The 21,196-nt window shown below is 41.7% G+C and overlaps 1 protein-coding gene across 1 annotated transcript in view; it reads right to left on the bottom strand.

Annotated features, from left to right (window-relative positions):
• SNX25 (sorting nexin 25) overlaps positions 1 to 21,196 on the bottom strand; it is a 145,096-nt gene that overhangs the window by 65,949 nt on the left and 57,951 nt on the right. Inside the window, exon 6 of the mRNA XM_025385144.1 lies at positions 8,183 to 8,253. Coding sequence (XP_025240929.1) covers positions 8,183 to 8,253 — 71 coding nt within the window. The remainder of the gene's footprint in view (positions 1 to 8,182; positions 8,254 to 21,196) is intronic.

Here is a 21,196-nt window from a genome sequence, read left to right as displayed (position 1 = left end):
GGAACGCAGCCCTCACCAGCCACTGAATGCCACGGCCTTGATCCTGGATTCCCAAACTCCAGATAAGTAAGAAATAAATTTCTCTTCTTTATAACAAACACCCAGTTTGTGGTATTTTGTTATAGCAGCAGGAATGGAGTGAGACAGTGGTTAATCTCTTAAGGTTTCAGAGGGTACACAATCAGGTAATGTCTCCCAATCTGTTATATGGCATTTTTTCTTTAAATCCTCAAAGTATTTTCACAATTGCATATCATCTCTTACATCACAATATCAATTATAATTCAAAAAGACTTGTCAGGCCAGGTGTGGTGGCTCAGATTAATTACAGCACTTTGAGAGGCTGAGGTGGGCAGATCGATTGAGCCCACGAGTTTGAGACCAGCCTGAGTAATGTGGTGAAACACCATCTCCACAAAAATACAAAAACTAGCTGGACGCGGTGGTGTGCACCTGTCATCCCAGCTACTCGGGAAGCTGAGGTGGGAGGATCGCTTGAATCCGGAGGTCAAGGCTGCAGTGCGCTGTGATTGCACCACTGCACTTCAGTGTGGGTGACAAAGCCAGACCCTGTCTCAAATAAAAAGACTCACCAGAAACATCTTTATATGGAACAAAACCATATTTATATTGTGTGTGTATTAATATACACTACATTCACAAAGAGAGTTCCCATCTCTAGGTAGAATACTAAACATTCCTAGGATCGTCCATCTGTTCATTCTTCTTTTAAACTTCCTCAGTTTCCCACTTATAAAAAAGAATGCAGCAATAAGGAGAAAGGACATTGGAAACAAAATTACTTACGACTTACTTTTCTCTGGTTCTCTGTCTGATTTTCACTAGATCACACTACCTCCTCCAAGATGCAAAGATCTCCAAAAACAACTCAACAATTATATTTTGGGGAGATTTTTTAATGCTAAAAATTTACCTTTCTTTAATGACTTTCATGGGAGGGGGGAAACACATTCTTATTGAAATAAATTAAAGGGAAGGTCAATCTGAGAAACAATGACATAGCTATTTTTAATGCAGCTGTCTAGAAGCATTCTATAAATTAGACTTTTATTTGCCAGCCATACATCAAAACTCCAAAGATCACAGAAATACAAGAATGACTTCCTGTAACATCCAATAAGTTACTACATACTGAGTTAAAAGAAAAAGGACAAGGAGGAATGCTAAATTTGTTCTTATTTTTTCTTAAAAAAAAAAGTATCTGCACTTAAATTATAACTTAATTATTTAAAATTGAAAGCACCTACATATGAATTTTAATGGAGAGACAACAGATGGTGTAATGAGTTAGCGGAAGTCACTTCAGATTGTGAAGTGATTGTTCTGCTCTAATAATGCAGCAGCATCAGCTTTACTGATACTTGACTTGGAAAGCGCAGAAAACAGAAGACTATTAACTACTGTCTCTATAATGGTAACTTCCAAATATTTGTTCTCTCTCCACAGCATGGATCCCAGCTTAGAAATGCCAAATGAGGACTTTCCTATGCCCCTCTTGCCCCAAATCCAGGATGTCCAAGACCAAACCCCTACGTAACACCTGACTCTTTCAATATCTTCACTGAGAACCCTTTATGATTATCTAGAGCACTCAATCTAAAGAGGAAAAACATTGAGTCCTGGAGAACTAAAATGACTTGTGCAGATTCCATCAGGAAGCTAGCAGCACAAGTGAACTTGAACCAAGGCCCCCAAATTCCTGTGCTAGGGCTTTTTCTTTTACACCCCAAACTTGATCTCATCAACCTGCAGGAATGGGACACATTGACTAGAAGGGATGACCTCGCTGAGCAAAGTGTTTTGAGCTGCATTTATGCGTGCTTGATGCTTACTCCTTTTGATCAAAGTGATTTAGACTGACGGCTGTTCCCTCCTCTGTAAAGTCAGCAGATCGCACTGGCACTATCTTTGTCTTGGATCCTTTGTTCCATCTTCCGCGAGTCGCTAAGCATGCTGTTGTCCTTCGTGATCTTCCTTATCAATCCCTTCCTTTTCACTAGCATTATCCAGGTCCTAGATTTCAATAGCTTATTCCTACTTGGTGCATCAGCCTCCTAGTTGGAATACTCCAAAGATATTTTTTAAAGTCTTCATCATTTGTCTATTTTTTCATTTTCTGTTTATAAACAATTGTGTTTTACATTGTTTTTCTAACTCTGTTAGTGCTGCAATCCCTCATAGCACTATTTTGAAATGTTTTCATTACTATAAAATTATGAATATGGGCCAGGTGCGGTGGCTCATGTCTGTAATCCCAGCACTTTGGGAGTCCAAGGCAGGTGGATCACGAGGTCAGAAGATTGAGACCATCCTGGCTAACACAACGAAACCCTGTCTCTACTAAAAATAAAAAAAAATTAGCCAGGCGTAGTGGTGGGCACCTGTAGTCCCAGCTACTGGGGAGGCTGAGGCAGGAGAATAGTGTGAACCCGGGAAGTGGAGCTTGCAGTGAGCCGAGATTGCACCACTGCACTCCAGCCTGGGCTACAGAGTGAGACTCTGTCTCAAAAAATAAATAAATAAAAATATAATGTAAATATTACATCAAAACATCTTAGCAACATACACTGGAAAGTGACCTGCTTTCTGTCTATAGATTTGCCTATTCTGGACATTTCATATAAATGAAATCATGCAATATGTGCCCTATTGCTTCTGGTTTCTTTCACTTGGCATAAGGTTTTCAAAGTTTATTCCTTTTTATTGTTGAATAATACTCCATTGTCTAGATATACCACATTTTGTTTATCCATTGTTGATGGTGACTTGGTTGTTTCCAATTTTTCCAAACTGTCTATTTTCCAATAGACAGTTTCCACTGTCTATTATAAATTATGCTACTATAAACATTCCAGTTTTTTGTGGAGATACAAATTCATTTCTCTTGGGTATACACCTAGGAGTAGAAATGCTAGGTCACATGGTAACTCTGTTTAAAATTTTGAGGAACTGCCAAATTGTCTTCTATTTTCCATTTCCAACAGCAATGTGAAAGGTTTCCAATTTCTCCATATCCTCACCAACAGTTCTTATCTCTTTCATTTTAGCTACCCTAGAAGGTATGAAGTGGTGTCTTGTGTTAGTTTCAACTGGGTTATCGCTCTTTTGATTACTGAAGAGTTCTTTACATATTATAGATACAACCTCTTTATCAGATACATGATTTGCAAATATTTTTCCTCCATTCTGTGAGTTGTCTTTTCATTTTCTTGATAATGCCCCTTGACGAACATAAGTTTTTCATTTATTTTTTATTTTTGAGATGGGGTCTGGCTGTGTCACCCAGGCTGGAGTACAGTGGGATGATCACAGCTCATTGTAGCCTTGACCTCCTGGGCTCAAGCAATCCTCCCAGCTCAACCTCCCAAGCAAGTGGGCCTACAGGTGTGCACCACCATGCCTGGAAAATTTTTTAAATTTTTTTTTGTAGAGACAAGGTCTTGCTGTGTTGCCCAGGCTGGCCTCAAAACTCCTGTCCATGTCCGGGCACGGTGGCTCACGCCTGTAATCCCAGCACTTTGGGAGGTTGAGGTAGGCAGATCACCTGAGGTCAGGAGTTCAAGACCAGCCTGGCCAACATGGTGAAACCCCACCTCTACTACAAATACAAAAAAATTAGCTGGGTATGGTGGTGGGTGCCTGTAATCCCAGCTACTTGGGAGGCTGAGGCAGGAGAATCGCTTGAACCTGGGAGGTGGAGATTGCAGTCAGCCGAGACTGCGTCATTGTACTCCAGCCTGGGTGACAAGAGCGAAACTCTGTCTGAAACAAACAAACAAACTCCTGTCCTCTAGTAATCCTCCCTCCTTGGTCCCCGCAAAGTGCTGGGATTACAGAAGAGTCACTACACTCAGCCAAGTTCTTCATTTTTAAAGAAGTCCAATTTACTTTTTCCCCCTCTTCACTGTGCTTCCCTTCTTTCTTACTAGACCCGCACCATTTGCCAGGGCACTGACTCCATGGAGCCTGTCTTGTTCTGGACACGAAGGCACACGGTGGCTGGAATTACCTATACAGTTCCAGCTAGTCTACTTTTTGCCAAAGCGTGTTTTCCTAACTTTGAACCCCATTATAGTCATAAAAGAGACCAATGTAGAAAAAGCTAAATACTGATACCAGAATTAACCCAAAAGGAGAAAAGGCAGAAATTCTTAATGTGGTCAGAAAGCTTGCTAAAAAGAAATATTTCCAGCATTTTCACACACAAAAAAGGGAACTAAATGCTATACTTGGACTTGCCAGTTAAAATGCAGTGGGTTGAATTGTGCTCCCAAAAAGGTATGTTGAAGTCCTAACCACCCCCCCATACCTACTAAAGCGATTTTATTCGGAAATGGGGTCTTTGCCGATGTGATCAAGTTAAGATAAAGTCATGCTTAATCAGGGTGGGCCCCGATCCAATATGACTAGCGCCCCTTTTAAGAAAACAGAGACGCAAAACCAGAGAAAAATATCACGTGACGACTGAGGCAGGGATTGCAGTGATACATCTCCAGGCCGGGGAACACCAAGGATTGCCAGCACCATGGAAAGCTAACACACAGACATGGAAGACTCCCACAGCATGCTCAGAAGCAGCGTGGCCCTGCCACAGCCTTGGTTTTACACCTCTTGCCTCCAAAACGGTGAGAGAATACATTTTTGTTGTTTGTGCCAGACAGTTTGTGGTACTTTGCCATGGCAGCTCTAGGAATTGAGACAGAAGAACCTTTTAAATATTGTATGATTCTACTTATACAATACATAGACTTGTCAAATTCAGAGAGACAGAGAGTAGAATGGTGGTTGCCATGGGCTGAGGGGAGTGGGGAAGGCGGAGTTATTGTTTAACGGGTATGAAGTTTCAGTTTGGGAAGATGAAAAGTTCTGGAGATGGGTGGTAATGATGGCTACAGAACAGTATGGAAGTAATTAATGCCACAGAACTGTACACTTAAAAATGGTCAATTTTGTTACGTTTATTTCGCCACAATTAACCCTCTTCTCCCCAAAAGAAAAACGTTTTTTCTAAGGAATGTGAGCTCCTTTAAATGACCAGGGCCAGAAAGGCATTTAGAATGTAACAGAGGTCATGTCGCACTTCCCCATGAGCTAAATAATTACTTCTTGAAGCCACTTCTGTTCAGGCTCTAGCCTAACGCCAAGCAGTCATAAAATGTCATACACATTCCAGTTTAACTATGTACAGCCAAGCACTAACCAATGTTATTTCTGTAAACCCATGAGAATTCCTGACAACATTTGTAATTGCCCCCTTTCCTGATTTGTGTTTTCTGTTTAACAACGTGAGCCTCTCTTTTGTTCTATGCAGCACTCAAGGCAACCTGGCAGTGTGTCCCTGTCTGTAGCCTTCAACTTCTGAACTTGAATACATTCTGTTTAAACTACATTCTGACCTTTTTGATCATTTTGGGCAGAGAGAAACTAATACTTACAATAAACCAAACGCTTCAGTTACAATTAAAATTCAACCAGAATATACCATATTAAGACTAAATTCTTGCCAGTCACTTTGTCCTTATATATAAACATGTACACACATTCTCATGCTAAAATTTTGTGTTAAGCACAAAGCAAGTAAGAGTTTATCTAAGCAGTTTAACTGTGCAAAAAGCAGGAAGATTAAAGTCACTGCAGCATTATACTATGCAGACACAGAGGCCGGAGGTGACAATCACTGCTAACCAGTGACCTCAGAGAAGCAATGAAACCAGTATTCAATGTTTTCTGTCCCAGGCAAAATGGCTCCAAGGCCCCAAGAGTGCTTCATTTGTTTGTCTTTTCCTCAGTGCTTAAATCACAGAAGGAAGCCGGGATACCCAAAAGAGTTGCAAGGACAGCTTAAACGGAAAACACAGACACAAAAGAATCAAGCATCACTGAGAATGTCTATAACATAACTGTTACGGGCTGAATCGTGTCCTTCCCGCACTCCCAAAATAAATTCAGATGCTGAAGTACTAACTTCAAGTACCTTAGGATGTGACCTTATTTGGAGACAAAGTCTTTGCCGAGTCAATCAAGTTAAAATGCAGTCATTAGGTGGGCCCCAATGCAATATGACTGGTATCCTTGTAAGAACAGAAAATGTAGACATGAAGGAAAGACAGGTACAAAAGAAGGACAATGTGAAGACACAGGGAGAAGATGGCCATCTGCAGACAGGGAGAGGCCTGGAGCAGGTCCTTCCTCACTGCTCTCAGAAGGAACTACCTTGCTGACACCTTGGTCTTGGGATTCCAGCCTCCAAAACTGTGAGAAAATTAATTTCTGTTGTTAAAACCACCCAGCTTGCACTTTTTAATGGCAGCCCTAGCGAACTAACGGAATAACAAAATAAGAAAGGTATTTTGCTGAGTGAACTCAAAGAGGGGCACTAAAGAAGATTACAGTGGCAAGAGGGCATGCCTCTGCAGTGTTCTCTTTCAAACAGTTACCCATCTGTCTGGAAGTGAAGCATCTTCTCTGCAAGAACAATGATAAAAAGGAGAGGAACAGAGTCCACGCTCTTGTAGCAATTCATCAGATCAAGTCTCCTCAGCTCAAAAGCCCATTTAAAGACGTCCTCATTCAGAGTAAAATCCCAGGTCCCCGCAGTACCAGTCAGGCCCTTGTGACTGGGTTCCCTGCCACCTCTCTGAGCTCGTGTTTGGCTTCTCTCCCTTTCTTCAGCCCCATCAGTTTCCATAAACCCTGCAAGTTTCTGCATCAGGATTTGGCACCTGCCCTTCTCCAGATACCCCAAGGCTTCCAGATCACTGCTCAAAGCCCACCATCTGAGTGAGGTCTTCCCCAACTCACTAACTGAATGCAGAATTAGCCTCCCCTGCAGCAGAACCAGCGCTCCCTACCAGGGCTCCCCACATCCCAACTTTGTTTTTCTCCAAGGAACCTGTGACCATCTGAAATCACCACATATTTTCTGGTGATTGTCTAACTTCCTCCCAGCCTAGTTTGGGGAATCAGAATGCAGAGGTTTGGCTTTGTTTACTAGCGTATCATTACCACTCAGTAGGTGCTCAGTAAACACTGCTGAATGGACATACTTGCACAGGCTTCCTTACAGGCTGAGCTGAGGAATCAGTGCCTCTTCATAGTCTATACCTGTATTTGCTTTCTACTTGCTCCTACCTTCTGTCAGGCTCAGGGAGCGAGTCCAGGTCCAAGTCCCCAGCCCGAGCTTCCTTTGCTTCTGTGTGCTGATGAGAAACCTGAAAGCATGCTTTAATGTCTTTGGCCCAACTCTTCCCCGTTCTTTCAGCACTCTACTTCCTCTCCTTGGCAGAGACTGGAGCAGGCCTGGAGGTTTTTGTGGAATGTCTGTTCTTCCAGGTGGAAGCCGTGTTGGCTGCCCCTCAGCTGCAAAGCAAGACCTGCTCTGCACTCTAGATTTTACACATTCTCTACCTTTGTATATGCAAGGGGGAATATTCTAGCATCAGGCAAACTACAAGGGAGTTGAGAGCCATCCTCACACCTTAATCATTCTTCGGTATCCTGCCTGGGAAAGAATCTTACTTCACTGGAAGAGAAACAAACAGGAAGAAAAAGATAGAGCAATACATATATATATATGTATATGTGTGTGTGTGTGTGTGTGTGTGTACATATGCCACCCTCCCCGCCCCCCAACAAAACTACAACACAAGAGTGGAAAGACAGAAAAAGCTATTAGCAATCCGACACTTAAATAAAGGAAAAATATTTTATAATTCCTTTAAAAAATGCTTTAAAAAGGAAAATAAAGGAAAAGATTAAGTAAATTATGAAACCTCAACTTATTGGAGTCATTTAAATGACCATCAAGATTATGTTTCAAGATAGAAATATTAAATTTCAATATGTGAAAAAGAATTATGTAATCATGTTTCATTTAAAAACAGAACAGAAACATTACATACTGAATGATTCTAACCTTCTAAAAATTATGACTGCAGCTGAATAAAGTTTATACAGGAATATAGAAGTACAAACAAAAGTTTTTGTTAGGATGAAATTATATTTACTTCTCTAATACTGTAATAGTATTGTTCTAATAAATTGAAATATTTAAATGTGAGCCAGAAAAGCTCCTATTTGCCAAAGACCTGACAGGAGGGAGAAGCCGGGGGCTCAGGCTGCCCTTTCAGATGCGAACTGAAGAAAACAAACCCGCTCTTACCTTTGTGCCTCTTCAGTTGGGGAAAACTGCTGATTGTAGTCGCTTGGATTATTTCCACTACAATTTGATACCTGATTTTTAAAAAGAGAAAAGGAAAAAAGATTTAAGAGGAAGAAAATACTATTTTCAGAAATAACTTTAGACTGTCTTTATACTAAACAAATATCACACGGGAGCTGAACCCTGCCCACGGCTCATTAAAATAATCGACAGGGACTGAGCATCTACAATAGGCCGGGCCCCACGCCACGTGCTAGTCACTTCTGAGGCCCTCATGTAAACACCACGAGCCTCCTCACCCCCACTCTGTTCCCTATACCAGAAGCATAACTGCTGTAGAAACTCTGAGGTTATGCTCAGCCTCCCTCTCCTCCACACTCCTACGTGAGCAGAGCTAGCCGATTCCACTTCTTACATTTGCGCTGTCCAATAAGGTGATCACGAGCTACAGGTGGCTATCCAATTAAACAAACAAACGTTTAGTTCCTCAATCACACTAGCCACATTTCCAATGATCCACAGTACCTGTGACTTGTGGACCACGCTGGGCGGTGCGAGTAGAACATTTTCTTCACTGCAGAAAGTTCTACTGGATGGTGCCGTCTTCAATCGTTCTCAAAGCTGTCCTCTCCCAGGCAGCCCCACTGCCCCACCTGAGTGCACTGCCTCATTGCTTCTCATTTAGAAGACGGTCCCCAGCCCAACAGAATCAAAATATCTGCGCCAGGACTCGCATCAATATTTTTAAAGCTCCCCTGGCAATTCTAAGGCACACGGAGAGCTGAGAAGCATGAGATTAGAGCACCAGCTGTATATATGTGTGTCTAAGAAGACCTCCAAGTCAGGAAAAATAAATAAAATTCTACATTTTAAGTGCTGAGTACAACCCTGGAGTTGTAGCTATTTTAAGCATAAACTCAATGCTTTTACAAATCCAAATTCTTAAGTGCCCTTTAATGATTACTAAGTATTGCCCTAATCAAACTGGCTTATCCTGAGTGTTTCCTAGCCCTTAGTTATATGAATTAATTTCATCTGCTGGTAATAAAATTATTTAACATTAATTCTTACTTTGAACACAAGCCGTGCAGTGTTCTAAGATTTAATGTTATATATGGCTTGCTTTTAGAGCACACAATTACATACATTCTTTTGCTTTCAACTAAAACCCAGAGGAGAGACAAATTTATCTTAGTCATAGCTACTCATGGACTCCTCACAAATTTGCATCTTTTTCATTAGGATAATAAAACATCAGTGCTTGACTCTCACGACCTCAGAGCAGGCTGTCAGGATCAGTATTGGCATGCCAGCCAGAGATGGTGGCAGACGCTGCCGGCTGCCTGCCCAACGTCCAGTCTCCCTTCCTTCCTTGCTAAGTGACCTACAGTTTTATCAGGGAAAGTGACACACCTAGCTAAAACGGCTAGCTTTCTCCCCAGCAGTCAGAGATGGCCAGGTGATATCATTCTAGCCTTGGAGATAGGCAAAAGTCACTGGGCAGGGATTCCAGGAAAGTGGGCTAAAAGCAGCCTCACAGAAAAGCCCTTTCCAACTTTAGTCCTCATCTTTCCCTCATTTTTCTGTGTAAAACAAGGATGCAATTGGCTAAAGGCACAGCAGTACCTTACAATCATGAGGGTAAAAGCCACAGGCTAGGCCGGGCACAGTGGCTCACACTTGTAATCCCAACGTTTTAGGAGGCTGAGGCAGGAGGACTGCTGGAGGCCAGGAGTTCAAGAGCCTAAGCAGTATAGTGAGATCTCATCTCCACAAAAAATTAAAAAGTTGGCTGGGAGTGGTGATGCGTGCCGGTAGTCCTAGCTACTCTGGAGGATGAGGCAGAAGGATCCATTGGACCCAAGAGTTCAAAGCCACAGTGAGCTATGATTGTGCCACTGCACTCCAGCCTGGATGACAGAGCAAGACCCTGTTTCTTCAAAAAACAAAACAAACCCCAAAACAGAAAAAGGCCAGGTGTAGTGACTCATGCCTATAATCCTAATACTTAGGGAGGCTGAGATGGGAGGATTGCTTGAGCCCAGGAGTTTGAGACCAGCCTGGGAAACAAAGGGAGATCTTGTCTCTACTAAAAATAAAAAAAAAATTAGCTGGGCGCGGTGGTGCACACCTGTAGTACCAGCTACTCAGGAGCCTGAAGCAGGAGGATCACTTGAGCCTGGGTGGTTGAGGTTGCAGTGAGCTATGATCGTGTTACTGCACTCCAGCCTGGGCAACAGAGCAAGACCCTGTCTCAAAAACACAAAAACAAAAACTACAAGCTAAGGATGATGCAATAAGAAGACAGGAGGAGTTCAGGGTTCCAATGACATAATGAACCATCAAAACAGCCCCCAACTACCAATCTCAGGACATGTGGCGACATGGGAAAAATAAACACCTGCTTCATGTAAGTTGCTGCATGTCAAGTTGTCTTGTGGCCAAATGCCACTCCAACTGATAGAGAGCTTTCTGAGGAAGACTTAACGTGCTTCCACACAGCAATTCCAATTTCAAGAATTTATCATAAGGTAACAGTTTAACAAAAGAAAAAAACAAAAATAAAAACCCAAAGCCCAAACTATCATATACATGTTTGTTGTAGAAAGTTCTACAAAGAAACACATGAAAATACTCATGGTCAATAACGAGTACGGCCAATAATGCTTTCATTAAACAAATGCTTCTTAATCTTTTCTTATGTTCTACACAGACAGAAATGAACACCACCAATATGGTCCTTGCTTTCAGGACATATCAGATTAAACAGAAAGCATCCAGCCAGTAATACTTATAATAATAAACACTACAGGAAAATAGATGTTTATGACAGATTAATTTTTAAAATGCAAAATGGCACATACATTTATGATGGCAGATATGTATCTTTGTGTATATATGAGCCAGAAGTACGAGACAAAATAGAGATGAAATGAAGGGCAGTTGTGTTAAAATGGTAGACTTATAAGTCATTTTTAACTTTTTCTAAGCTGTTTTATCTATCTACCTATGTACCTAAGCCTACTCAAGCTGAACTAACCTTCTTTCTTCCATAGTAAGGTTTCCTTACCTCTCCATTTCTCTACTAGTACCATCATCCTTCTCAAAATCATCTTAGGTATCTACACTACCAATAAACACCAGTTTCAAAGCCCTGTGGATGGTCCTTTGAATGCCTTTAAACAAGCTCCTTGCTTACTCTACCTTAGGCTACCACCATTTCAGGCTGCCTTCTTTCCTGAGTGGGTCACTGCAATGGCTAAATGGTCTGTCTCCCTGACTTCAGTCCTCTCTCCCATCCAAACCATCCTGGGCACCTGTCAACACACCCTCCTACGGGACCACTCTCCTCATCTCTCCCTTGTTCAATACCTCCTGCACCTCCCCAAGTGAATAACCCCACATTCCTGCCTGCATTCCCTTCACAACTGGCACTAGCTCTATTATCCAACAACTTCCTTTGTTTTTTTTTCTATGAATGTGAACCTAATTAAGCCTGGCTGGTTTCTATATTGCCCTCTCAAAACTACAGTCTTACGCTTTGTTTCCTGCTGGAAGGCAGTCTTCCTACTTGTCCACCTACCTAGATCTTACATATATTACTTCTTCCCTCAAGTCTTCCCCATCCCTATAATGCACACCAATATCTGTCTTCTCTGAAATCCTGAATTACTTCTGCTCTATAGTAGTATCTATTTACTCTTTCATATTGCTGTTTTAGAGTCACACTTCCACAAAGAATGCTGTGAACAAAGAAAATGGTGTGCCCAGTCATTTCAAGGCCTAATACACCTTCAAAGAATGTTGACACACTTTTGAGCCTAAGAATGTAGGCTGAAAACTACAAAACCATAGTTTTATGTATAATAAAGATACACTACTTTTTTCTCCCCAACTAGATCAAGAGCCTCTTAAACACAGGAGCTCTGTCTTATATTCTCCTGTAGTATATAGCTTGGCACTAAACATATGGTAGGCACTCAATAGATATTAATGAGCTAAATTAACAAGAGTCAACATTTCTAACACTTAACAGGTACAAATAATATTTTGAACAATTTATTCTTTTGATATTCTTAGTGATTCATGCTTTGGAACAAATGAGTCATCAAGGATACCAAAGAAAATACACACCATCCGAGTAAAGAGTTAAAGATTTGTTTTAGGGAAACCACAAAATTATAATGTAATACCAGCTAGCATTCATAGATTGTACTGGGTACCTGTTTCGATATTTTAATTTACATTATCTCACTTAACCCTCATAATAAGGTGCTATAGTTACATCCACATTACAGAGAAGGAAATTAGAATTCTATGAGATCTATGAGATCTCATATGAGATCTATACAAGGTCCTATTGCTTTTCAGTCCTAGAGACGGAATGACAATCCAGGGCTGCCTAGCTTCTAAAGCTCATGCTCCTAACCATTTTCCTGCTACTCTAAAATTCAATAGAGGTTAATACTTATCTTCTCTAGGGTTATTCTAAGTATGGCCAATGCCAGATCATCTTTCCAGCTTTACTGCCTTCTATATCCCTCCTGCATACTGTTTCCGCCAAACCAGACCAAATGTGATAGCATGAACACACTCCAGGTCTTTCCCGACTCCCTTCTCATTAATATTTCTCCTCCTTCTTAACAGTACTCCTGTTTCTTCCTGCATATCATCACTTCCCCTTATCTGCTGAAATCCTATTAACTCTTATTCAACACTCCATTCATGGCCATTCCTCTCTGAAGCTTTCTTAAGATTTCCCTGCTGTAGAATAAAATATTTGTTCCTACCCACTTCCGTGGTGCTTTACACTCCACTTCCAGTCTTAGAATCTTGCTTCCTACTTAGCTACTTATAGTCACATGGGTCTCTTGTGCGGGACTGCAAACACTTGAGGGCAAGGGGTGGAATCCAAGGAGTGTAACCAGTTCATCTTAGTACTCACCAGACCTTCTGCACACAGCACTTTGCACATAGTGGGTATCTGAAGATGATTATTGAATTTGTTTAATTCACTGTTACTGGATATCAAGAGGAAATGATTGACTTTTTCATTCTTGTTTTTTTCTCAACAAAACTATACAATATATACATCCAAACATATCCAAATGCTGGCTATCCTTGAGGACACGGGCTTCCAGAGTTACCTGGCACTCACTTGGCTTTCTTTCTCCAGAGCAGGATACGACTTTACAAGTGCTGAGTTCGGTTCAAGAATCAGGAGGGTGGATATTTGTATACTTTCCCTTGATCAAAGTGCACAGATTGTTGGTATATATTTTGCAAAATAATGTAAAGTCAAGTATTAGGGAGGAGGGGCATAACAAGAATTCAGCTGTTTTCCAACTCTGGCAAGATCCTACCTACAGTATCCTTTGTCCCAGTGATAAGGAAAAGCCGCACAAAGATAACTGCCATCTGCTCCCCAGAGCGGCCACCTCATCTCTCTTTGGTATTTTACAACTGGCTAAATAAAAAGAGCAAGTTTGTGTTTCTGAACGCTTCCCAACAATCTCAAACTCACTGAAATGCTACACAGCAATTCAAAGTGATCACCTTAAATATTCATAGATTCGAGGCCAGGCGGGGTGGCTCATGCCTGTAATCCCAGCACTTTGGGAGGCTGAGGCGGGTAGATCACTTGAGGTCAGGAGTTCAAGACCAGCCTGGCCAACATGGTGAAACTCTGTTTTTACTAAAATACAAAAAAAAAAAAAAAAATTAGCCGGGCATAGTGGCCGGCACCTGCAGTCCCAGCTACTCAGGAGGCTGAGGCAGGAGAATCACTTGAACCTGGGAGGTAGAGGTTGCGGTGAGCTGAGATTGCACCATTGCCCTCCAGCCTGTCCGGACATGCACATGCTGTAATTTCATGGGAGAGTCAAAGGCTGGCCAAACCTTAGTCTCAGGTATGCAATGTGATAAATGGTTTAAAACAATGTTTTATAAAAATTAGCAAGATTATGGAGTAGAATACCATACATATTACAAGTGCCTATGAAAAACCAAAGAATTTTTATTTATATTTAGAGACAGAGTCTCGCTCTGTTGCCCAAACTGGAGTGCAGTGGTGCAATCTCGACTCACTGCAACTTCCACCTCCCAGGTTCAAGCGATTCTCGTGTCTCAGCCTCTGGAATGCTGGGATTACAGGTGTGCGTGACCATGCCTGGCTAATTTTTGTATTTTTTGTAGAGATGGGGTTTCACCATGTTGTCCAGGCTGGTCTTGAACTCCTGGCCTCAAGTGATCTACCCGCCTTGGCCTCCCAAAGTGCTGGGATTTCAGGCGTGAACCACCACACCTGGCCTTAAGAATTTTATAATAATGTTTTCAGAGTTGCCACAGGCTAGGAATGTTTTTGTTAGAGGGACTTCAGTTAAAGAATGTGTGAATAAATAAAGCCATGATGCTTTTAGTCAGTTAAGCTGAAGTTTTTTCCTATCCATGGCACTACGAAAAGGGACTGCTGGGTAAGTGAGAAAGTGTATCAGAGTAGTGAAGAATGTGAGCTCTCACACTGGATGGCCTGTGTTCAAATCCTGTTTCTAACACACACTGTGTCATCCTGGGAAAATGATTTAAGCTTTCTAAAACTAAAGCATTGTCATTTATAAAAAAGAGTAATAACAGTAAGTTTTCCTCAAAGGGTTGTTATACACCTTAAATTAGATAATACCCTTAAAAATCTTAAAACACAGCCTGCCCCGCGGTGAGAGTTCAATCAATGTTCATTATTATTCTTCCTTAATACAGTTACTGAGTCTTTAGATATGTACTATCTGGGGAAATGGTACGTGTATATGTTTGTTAAATATGTATAAATTTGGAGCAGCCTTACTTTTTCCTGATTACAGAAGCATTTTAGCCCAGTCAACCTGAGACCACCAGGATCACTCTAGTCCAGCAAACTCAGGTCAGTTGACCCCCACGAAGAGCAAGAGACAGTGTAGTAGTGGAACCTGTGGGGCGTCTCCAAACGAGGGAAAACATAACATTACTATGGAATTCTAGGGAACAGTGGAGTGAAGGTGAAGTTTAAATGAAGCAGCATTTTGACAGGCTCAAGGCAGGGCTGTGTAAAGGGGTCAACGTTGGGGGGATCCAGGGTCTCACTTCCTGAAAGCTGTCAGATAGACATACTGAGTCCAGAAACCCCGGAACTGCAGCTCTGCTTCTGGGTCGTAAATCGAAGCTGCTTCTTTGTGTCAAGCTGACTTAGATCATCCAGGCAAAAGCAGAATCTGTCATGCTTACTGATACAATTCCAAACAGGAAGTGGCAGCTGAAGATTTTTGAAAACAAAGTTTCTCAGTGAATACGAAAGCACCAAGAAGGGGATCATCACGACACTTTACTGCCATGGCAGGTACTTAGGGGAAATACTGTTTCCTGTTTACTTTCTAGGTGGCTTTAGTGTCTGTTACACCAGTCTGATAAATGACCGGGCAGATGGGACTTTCTCAGTCTGCACCAGTTTTTACTTTCTCTAAAGTAGCATATGTTCATTGAAGAAAATGAGAAAATATACAAAGCACAACATTCAAAGTTAACCACTATTAACATCTGAACTATCTTTATAACCTTTTTCTATGCAAACATAATTTTTTTGTTTTATAAAACTAGGTTTATGCTATACATATTGCCTTAGAGCCTTTTCATTAATTTATAATTAATGTTTTCCAGCACAATTAAATATTCTGATGCTACACCATGACCAATATATGGTATTCCATTGTATAGATACACCAAAAATCTTTTTAACCAAACCTTTTTTGTTAGGCATTTTGGTTATTATCAGCTTTTCTCTATTTAAAAAAAATTGCAGCCTGGCGTGGTAGCTCACATCTGTAATTCCAACACTTTGGGAGGCCAAGGTTGGTGGATAGTTTGAGGCCAGAAGTTTGAGACCCAGCCTGGGCAACATAATGACACCTCATCTCCACAGAAAATACAAAAATTATCCCGGCACAGTGGCCTCCCTCCCTTTCCCAGGATCCCATAGATAATAAACAACAGCCATATTTAAGACTAGCCTGGCCAATATGGTGAAATCCTGTCTCTACCAAAATACAAAAATTAGCCTGGCGTGGTGGGGCATGCCTGTAGTCCCAGCTACTCGGGAGGCTGAGGCAGAAGAATCATTTGAACCTGGGAGGTGGAGGTTGCAGTTAGCTGAGATCGCGCCACTGCATTCCAGCCTGGGTGACAGAGCGAGACTCTGTCTCCAAAAAAAAGACAGCAAGTGTATAACCTCTGTCATCTTTTTTCCTTGCCTTCATCCTGCTTGCTGGAATTAGGATATGATGGGTGAAATTCTAGAATCCACCCTGGACCATGAAAACTCTGGACAATACTCTCTGGATGGCAGGGCAGTGAGCTGGAAGGAGACTGGGTCCTTGAGAAGGATGGAGCCCCCATACCACAAGTCCTGGGCTGCCTGCTTTACTATTCAGCCTTAACAAAGATGGAAACCCTGCCATTGGCAACAATGTGGGTGAACCTGGAGGACACTGTGCTAAATAAAATAAGCCAAATACTGCATCGTCTCACATACATGTAGAATCTGAAACAGTCCAGCTCCTAAAAGCAGAGAGTAGAATGGTGGTTACCAGGGGCTGAAGGTGGTAGGGAGACTGGAAGATGCTGGTTAAAGGGTACAAAGGTGAGTAACTCCTGGAGAGCTAACACACAGCGTGGTGACTATAGTTGGTAATACCGTATGATATACTTGAAATCTGCTAAGAGTTGATTCTAGGTGTTCTCACCACACACACAAAAAGGTAACCATGTGAGGTAATCGATACGTTAATTAGCTTGATTGCGGTAACTACTCCACAATGTGTACATACATCAAATATCAGCCAGGCATGGTGGCTCACCCCTGTAATCCCAGCACTTTGGGAGGCTGAGGCAGGAGGGAGGATCCCTTGAGCCCAGAGGGTCAAGGCTGCAGTGAGCTGTGATTGCACCACTGCACTCCAGCCTGGGTAACAGAGCGAGAACCTGTCTCTAAATAAATAAATGACGCTGTACACCTTAAATATACAGAATTTTTATTGGTCACGCGTACCTCAATCAATCTGGGGAAAAAGCTGGTATACTTTGGATGCCATCATTATTTGGGAGGTTTTTGGTAACCTTCAGCTGAATTGGATCCTAAGTAATTTAAGTACCTCCAATCTATTCATGCGTTGAAGCCAGTGGCTCTCAACCAGGAGCAGCTTTTCCCCCTAAGATACTCGGCAATGTCTGGAAGCATTTTTGTTTGTCGCAACTGCAGGGCTACAGCGGAATACCGCTGGCATTCAGTGGGCAGGGGCAAGGCACACTGCTAAAAATTCTACAATAAACAGAACAACCTCCCACAATAAAGAATTATCTAGCCCCAAATGTCAATTTTACCAAGATTGAGAAACCTTAGGTTAAAAATGTCTCTCCGGAAGGTCAGTGAGAAAACACCCTTTGTTCATTGCAATAAACGTGGTAAAAAAAATGAGGTGTCCACTTCAGTCGATATTCTCCTCAACAGAGTTTCCATGAATCTCAAATAGTACAACCAGTTTTCAAATAATTAGAGTGCGATGAATCACACAACAGGATGTCTAGTCAAGACTTCAGATGGGAAGCAGGTGGAAGAATACTCCATTTACAAGATAATCTCAATACTAGTTGCATGTTACAATCACCCGGGGAGATTTTTAAAAATCCTGATGCCCGGAGTCCCCTCCAGACCAATTAGATAAAAATTCCTAGGGGTGAAGCCGAGGCACCTACTTGTGGAAGAGCAAACCATTTTCATTAGCACACAGTTTACAATGCACTGCAGGATTATACAATGCAGGCAGCACCGGATGCTTTCCTGGGCCACAAGCCACCCGCGCCTTTATAAGAGGTTCTGAAAGGACAGACCTTTAATTTCTACTGTAATGTTTGCTTTGACCCCACTTTATCTTCAAAACAAGGGAACACTCAGTCTTTTCTCTAGTATAATGGCACTTGTGAGTTTCACTAATAGATGCACCTTCATTCTGAGCTCTGGTTTGCCTTCCTTGACTGTGGCATCCCTCACCACCCCCACCAACCGTGGGAAACCTATCTAGCTGCCCTTTAATATCCTGAACCACGATGGCATTCACATTTTTGGCTCCTGTGCTGTTAGCAGAGTCAGTCACTGCTCCTACCAGAAAACAATGGAAAATTCAAAATATCACACAAATATAACCACCATATCTTCACTTCAACACCCTGCATCCAGAGAAGAAGAAGAAGGAAAAGCTACAAAAGCTAGTGGGACACACAACTTAAAAGCTAGTGGGACACACAACTTAAAAGCTAGTGGGACACACAACTTAAAAGCTAGTGGGATACACAACTTACTTTTTAAAAAGGTCTCCGTGGTTCTAACATACAGTCAAGGTTAAAACCACTAAGTTAGTATATTTGAAAGATGCATTTCTAGTTCTACTGTGAAAGCACTTCATGCTGATTCAGAAAATAACCAAACTATTCCAGGACTACAAACATCACCTTCAAGGTTTCTTGTGTTTGTTTTTAGTGCATTCTGCCCTAACAGAGTTGAAGGACTTTATTTCCTTTAGAAAATATGCATCTCTCAAATATGTAAAAAATAAAAGTGGATAGGTATATCAACTGCTTAGTCTAAATAAAATGCATTACCTGCCTCAGGCAGCCTATCCCAAAATCGTACTGAGAGCAATCTGAAGCTAGTAACATAAAACACCAATAAAGTCAGATAGCAGAGTACTACCATTGTACCAGAATAGCTCAGTCTATGAATTAAGAAAACAGTTCCAGTCGGGCACGGTGGCTCACACCTGTAATTACAGCACTTTGGGAGACTGAGGCGGGTGGATCACTTGAAGCCAGGAGTTCAAGACCAGCCTGGCCAACATGGGAAAAACTAATCAGGCGTGGTGGCGTGTGCCTGTCGTCCCAGCTACTTGGGAGGCTGAGGTGGAAGGATCACTTAAACCCGTGAGGCAGAGGTTGCAGTGAGCTGAGATCCCTTGTAAAAGGATCCAACCTAATTAAATCTGAGAATGGACTCCTTTTGCCTCTAACAGACTAGTCACCCCTGACAAGCTCGATTATCTAATCCAAATACCTCCAAGTGCCCTTCCTACTGACTCTGCAAACTCTGCTGGAAACGCAAAGCCTAGTAATAAGGTGGAAGACAGAGGAACATACAACACACAGAACGGGAATAGTGCACAAAAGGAATGTACCTTCCTGGTGCCTGTGTCCCATCACTCCTTGGTGGCGGTGGGTATGCCGTGGCAGGAGGCCATACTAGAAAGAGGTTAGGAACTGCAACATTTTATTTCACTCTCACTTATCAAAAGTCACCGACAATGTCACTGAAGATGCTCAACGGTCACTCAAAAGGCATCCTTTAAATGTCAGACGATCCAGCTTGCCCATGGACTAGTGAAAGGATGAACCAAATGTGCTATATTCACACCATGGAATATTATTCAGCCAAAAAAAGGAATGGAGAATTGATATGCTATACAATGCAAATGAACCTTGAAAACACAATGAGTGAAAGCAACCAGACACAAAAGGCCACATACTACATGATTCCATTTATACGAAATGTCCAGACTAGGCGAATCCATAGAGACAGAAAGCAGACTGGTGGTTGCCAAGGGCTGCAGGGAGGGAAGGAATGGGGAGTGACTGCTAGTGGGCACAGGGTTTCTTTTTAGGGTGATGAAAATATTCTGAAATTACATAGTAGTGACAGTCACAGAGTCTTTGAATACACTAAAACCACTGAATTGTACACTTAAAGGTGGTGAATTCTATGGTATGTGAATCATATCTCATTTTTTCAAAGGCATTCTTCAGTTTAGCACTTCTACTGCCTCTTAAGTCCCTCAGTGCTCAAGACCAAAGGGCCTGCTTCTCAGGGCACCTAGGGCGCTATCCCTTTAATCTTGCCCTATTTATGATGTCAAGAGGAAGTGATCTTTGAGAAAGAGTTAAGGGCTCACACTATTTTTGTTTCATCACATATCAGAAGGGAAAGGAAAAACGTAAAATCAGAACTTCGGTGTAATCTTTGGTCAATCAAGTTAAGCTCAATCCATGATGTTCCTACTGCAACAGAAGTAAGCTGTTCAATCATCCTGGAGCAGCGTACACCATAGTTTTATTGTTTTTTTATTGTAGAGATGGGGTTTTGCCATGTTCCCCGGGCTGGTCTTGAACTGCCAGGCTCAAGCAATCTGCCCTCCTCAGCTTCCCAAAGTGCTAGGATTTTTTTTTTTTTTTTTTTTTGAGCTACTTCTTTATCTACCAGATGATGAACGGTATATAGTATTTAAATAGTTCTGAATCTTTGGCTGGTACATTTTGAAGAAGATAAACCATTCATTTTTATCAAGATTCATTCATCTTACAATACCGGAACTGTGTTAAGATGCAAAATAACAGATGGTGCTAGAGAACCAGTAGTAGATCATTCAAAATAATTAGTTCTGATTTTTAAAAAATCAGGAGCTCGCCTGTAGTGCCAGCTACTTGGAAGGCTGAGGGAGGAGGACTGTTTGAGCCTAAGAGTTTGTCCAGCGTGGGCAACACCACAGGACCTTGTCTCTTAAAAAAAAAAAAAAAATCTCATGCCTTTCTGTTTCCTCCATTAACTATTAAATACATCCCTATGTGCAGTGCTGGAATCTTCAGTTTGGCACACAAAATAGAACACTCACCCACAAGTCTGTAAGAACAAGGAATACCGATTTTCTTAATCTGCCACTGTTGACTCTCGATTGTTATCTTAAACTCGCTTGGGGTTACCAAATAGTCCACATCTGCCTTTACTGTGGAAAGACTATTTGGTTAAAGAAAAATGCTCAGGAATTCAATGAAGCCACAAATTATCAACATGAATTATGTGTTCATAAACAATGTCTTAGGAAGATATTACAATGTTGTGGGGCATAGTCATCATGCTACCTTGTCACACCAGGCACAGCAAATCCGGGA

The sequence above is a fragment of the Theropithecus gelada genome, chromosome 5, assembly GCF_003255815.1.
Source record: "Theropithecus gelada isolate Dixy chromosome 5, Tgel_1.0, whole genome shotgun sequence".
Lineage (NCBI taxonomy): Eukaryota > Metazoa > Chordata > Mammalia > Primates > Cercopithecidae > Theropithecus > Theropithecus gelada.
This window is presented reverse-complemented; position numbering and strand designations above follow the sequence as displayed.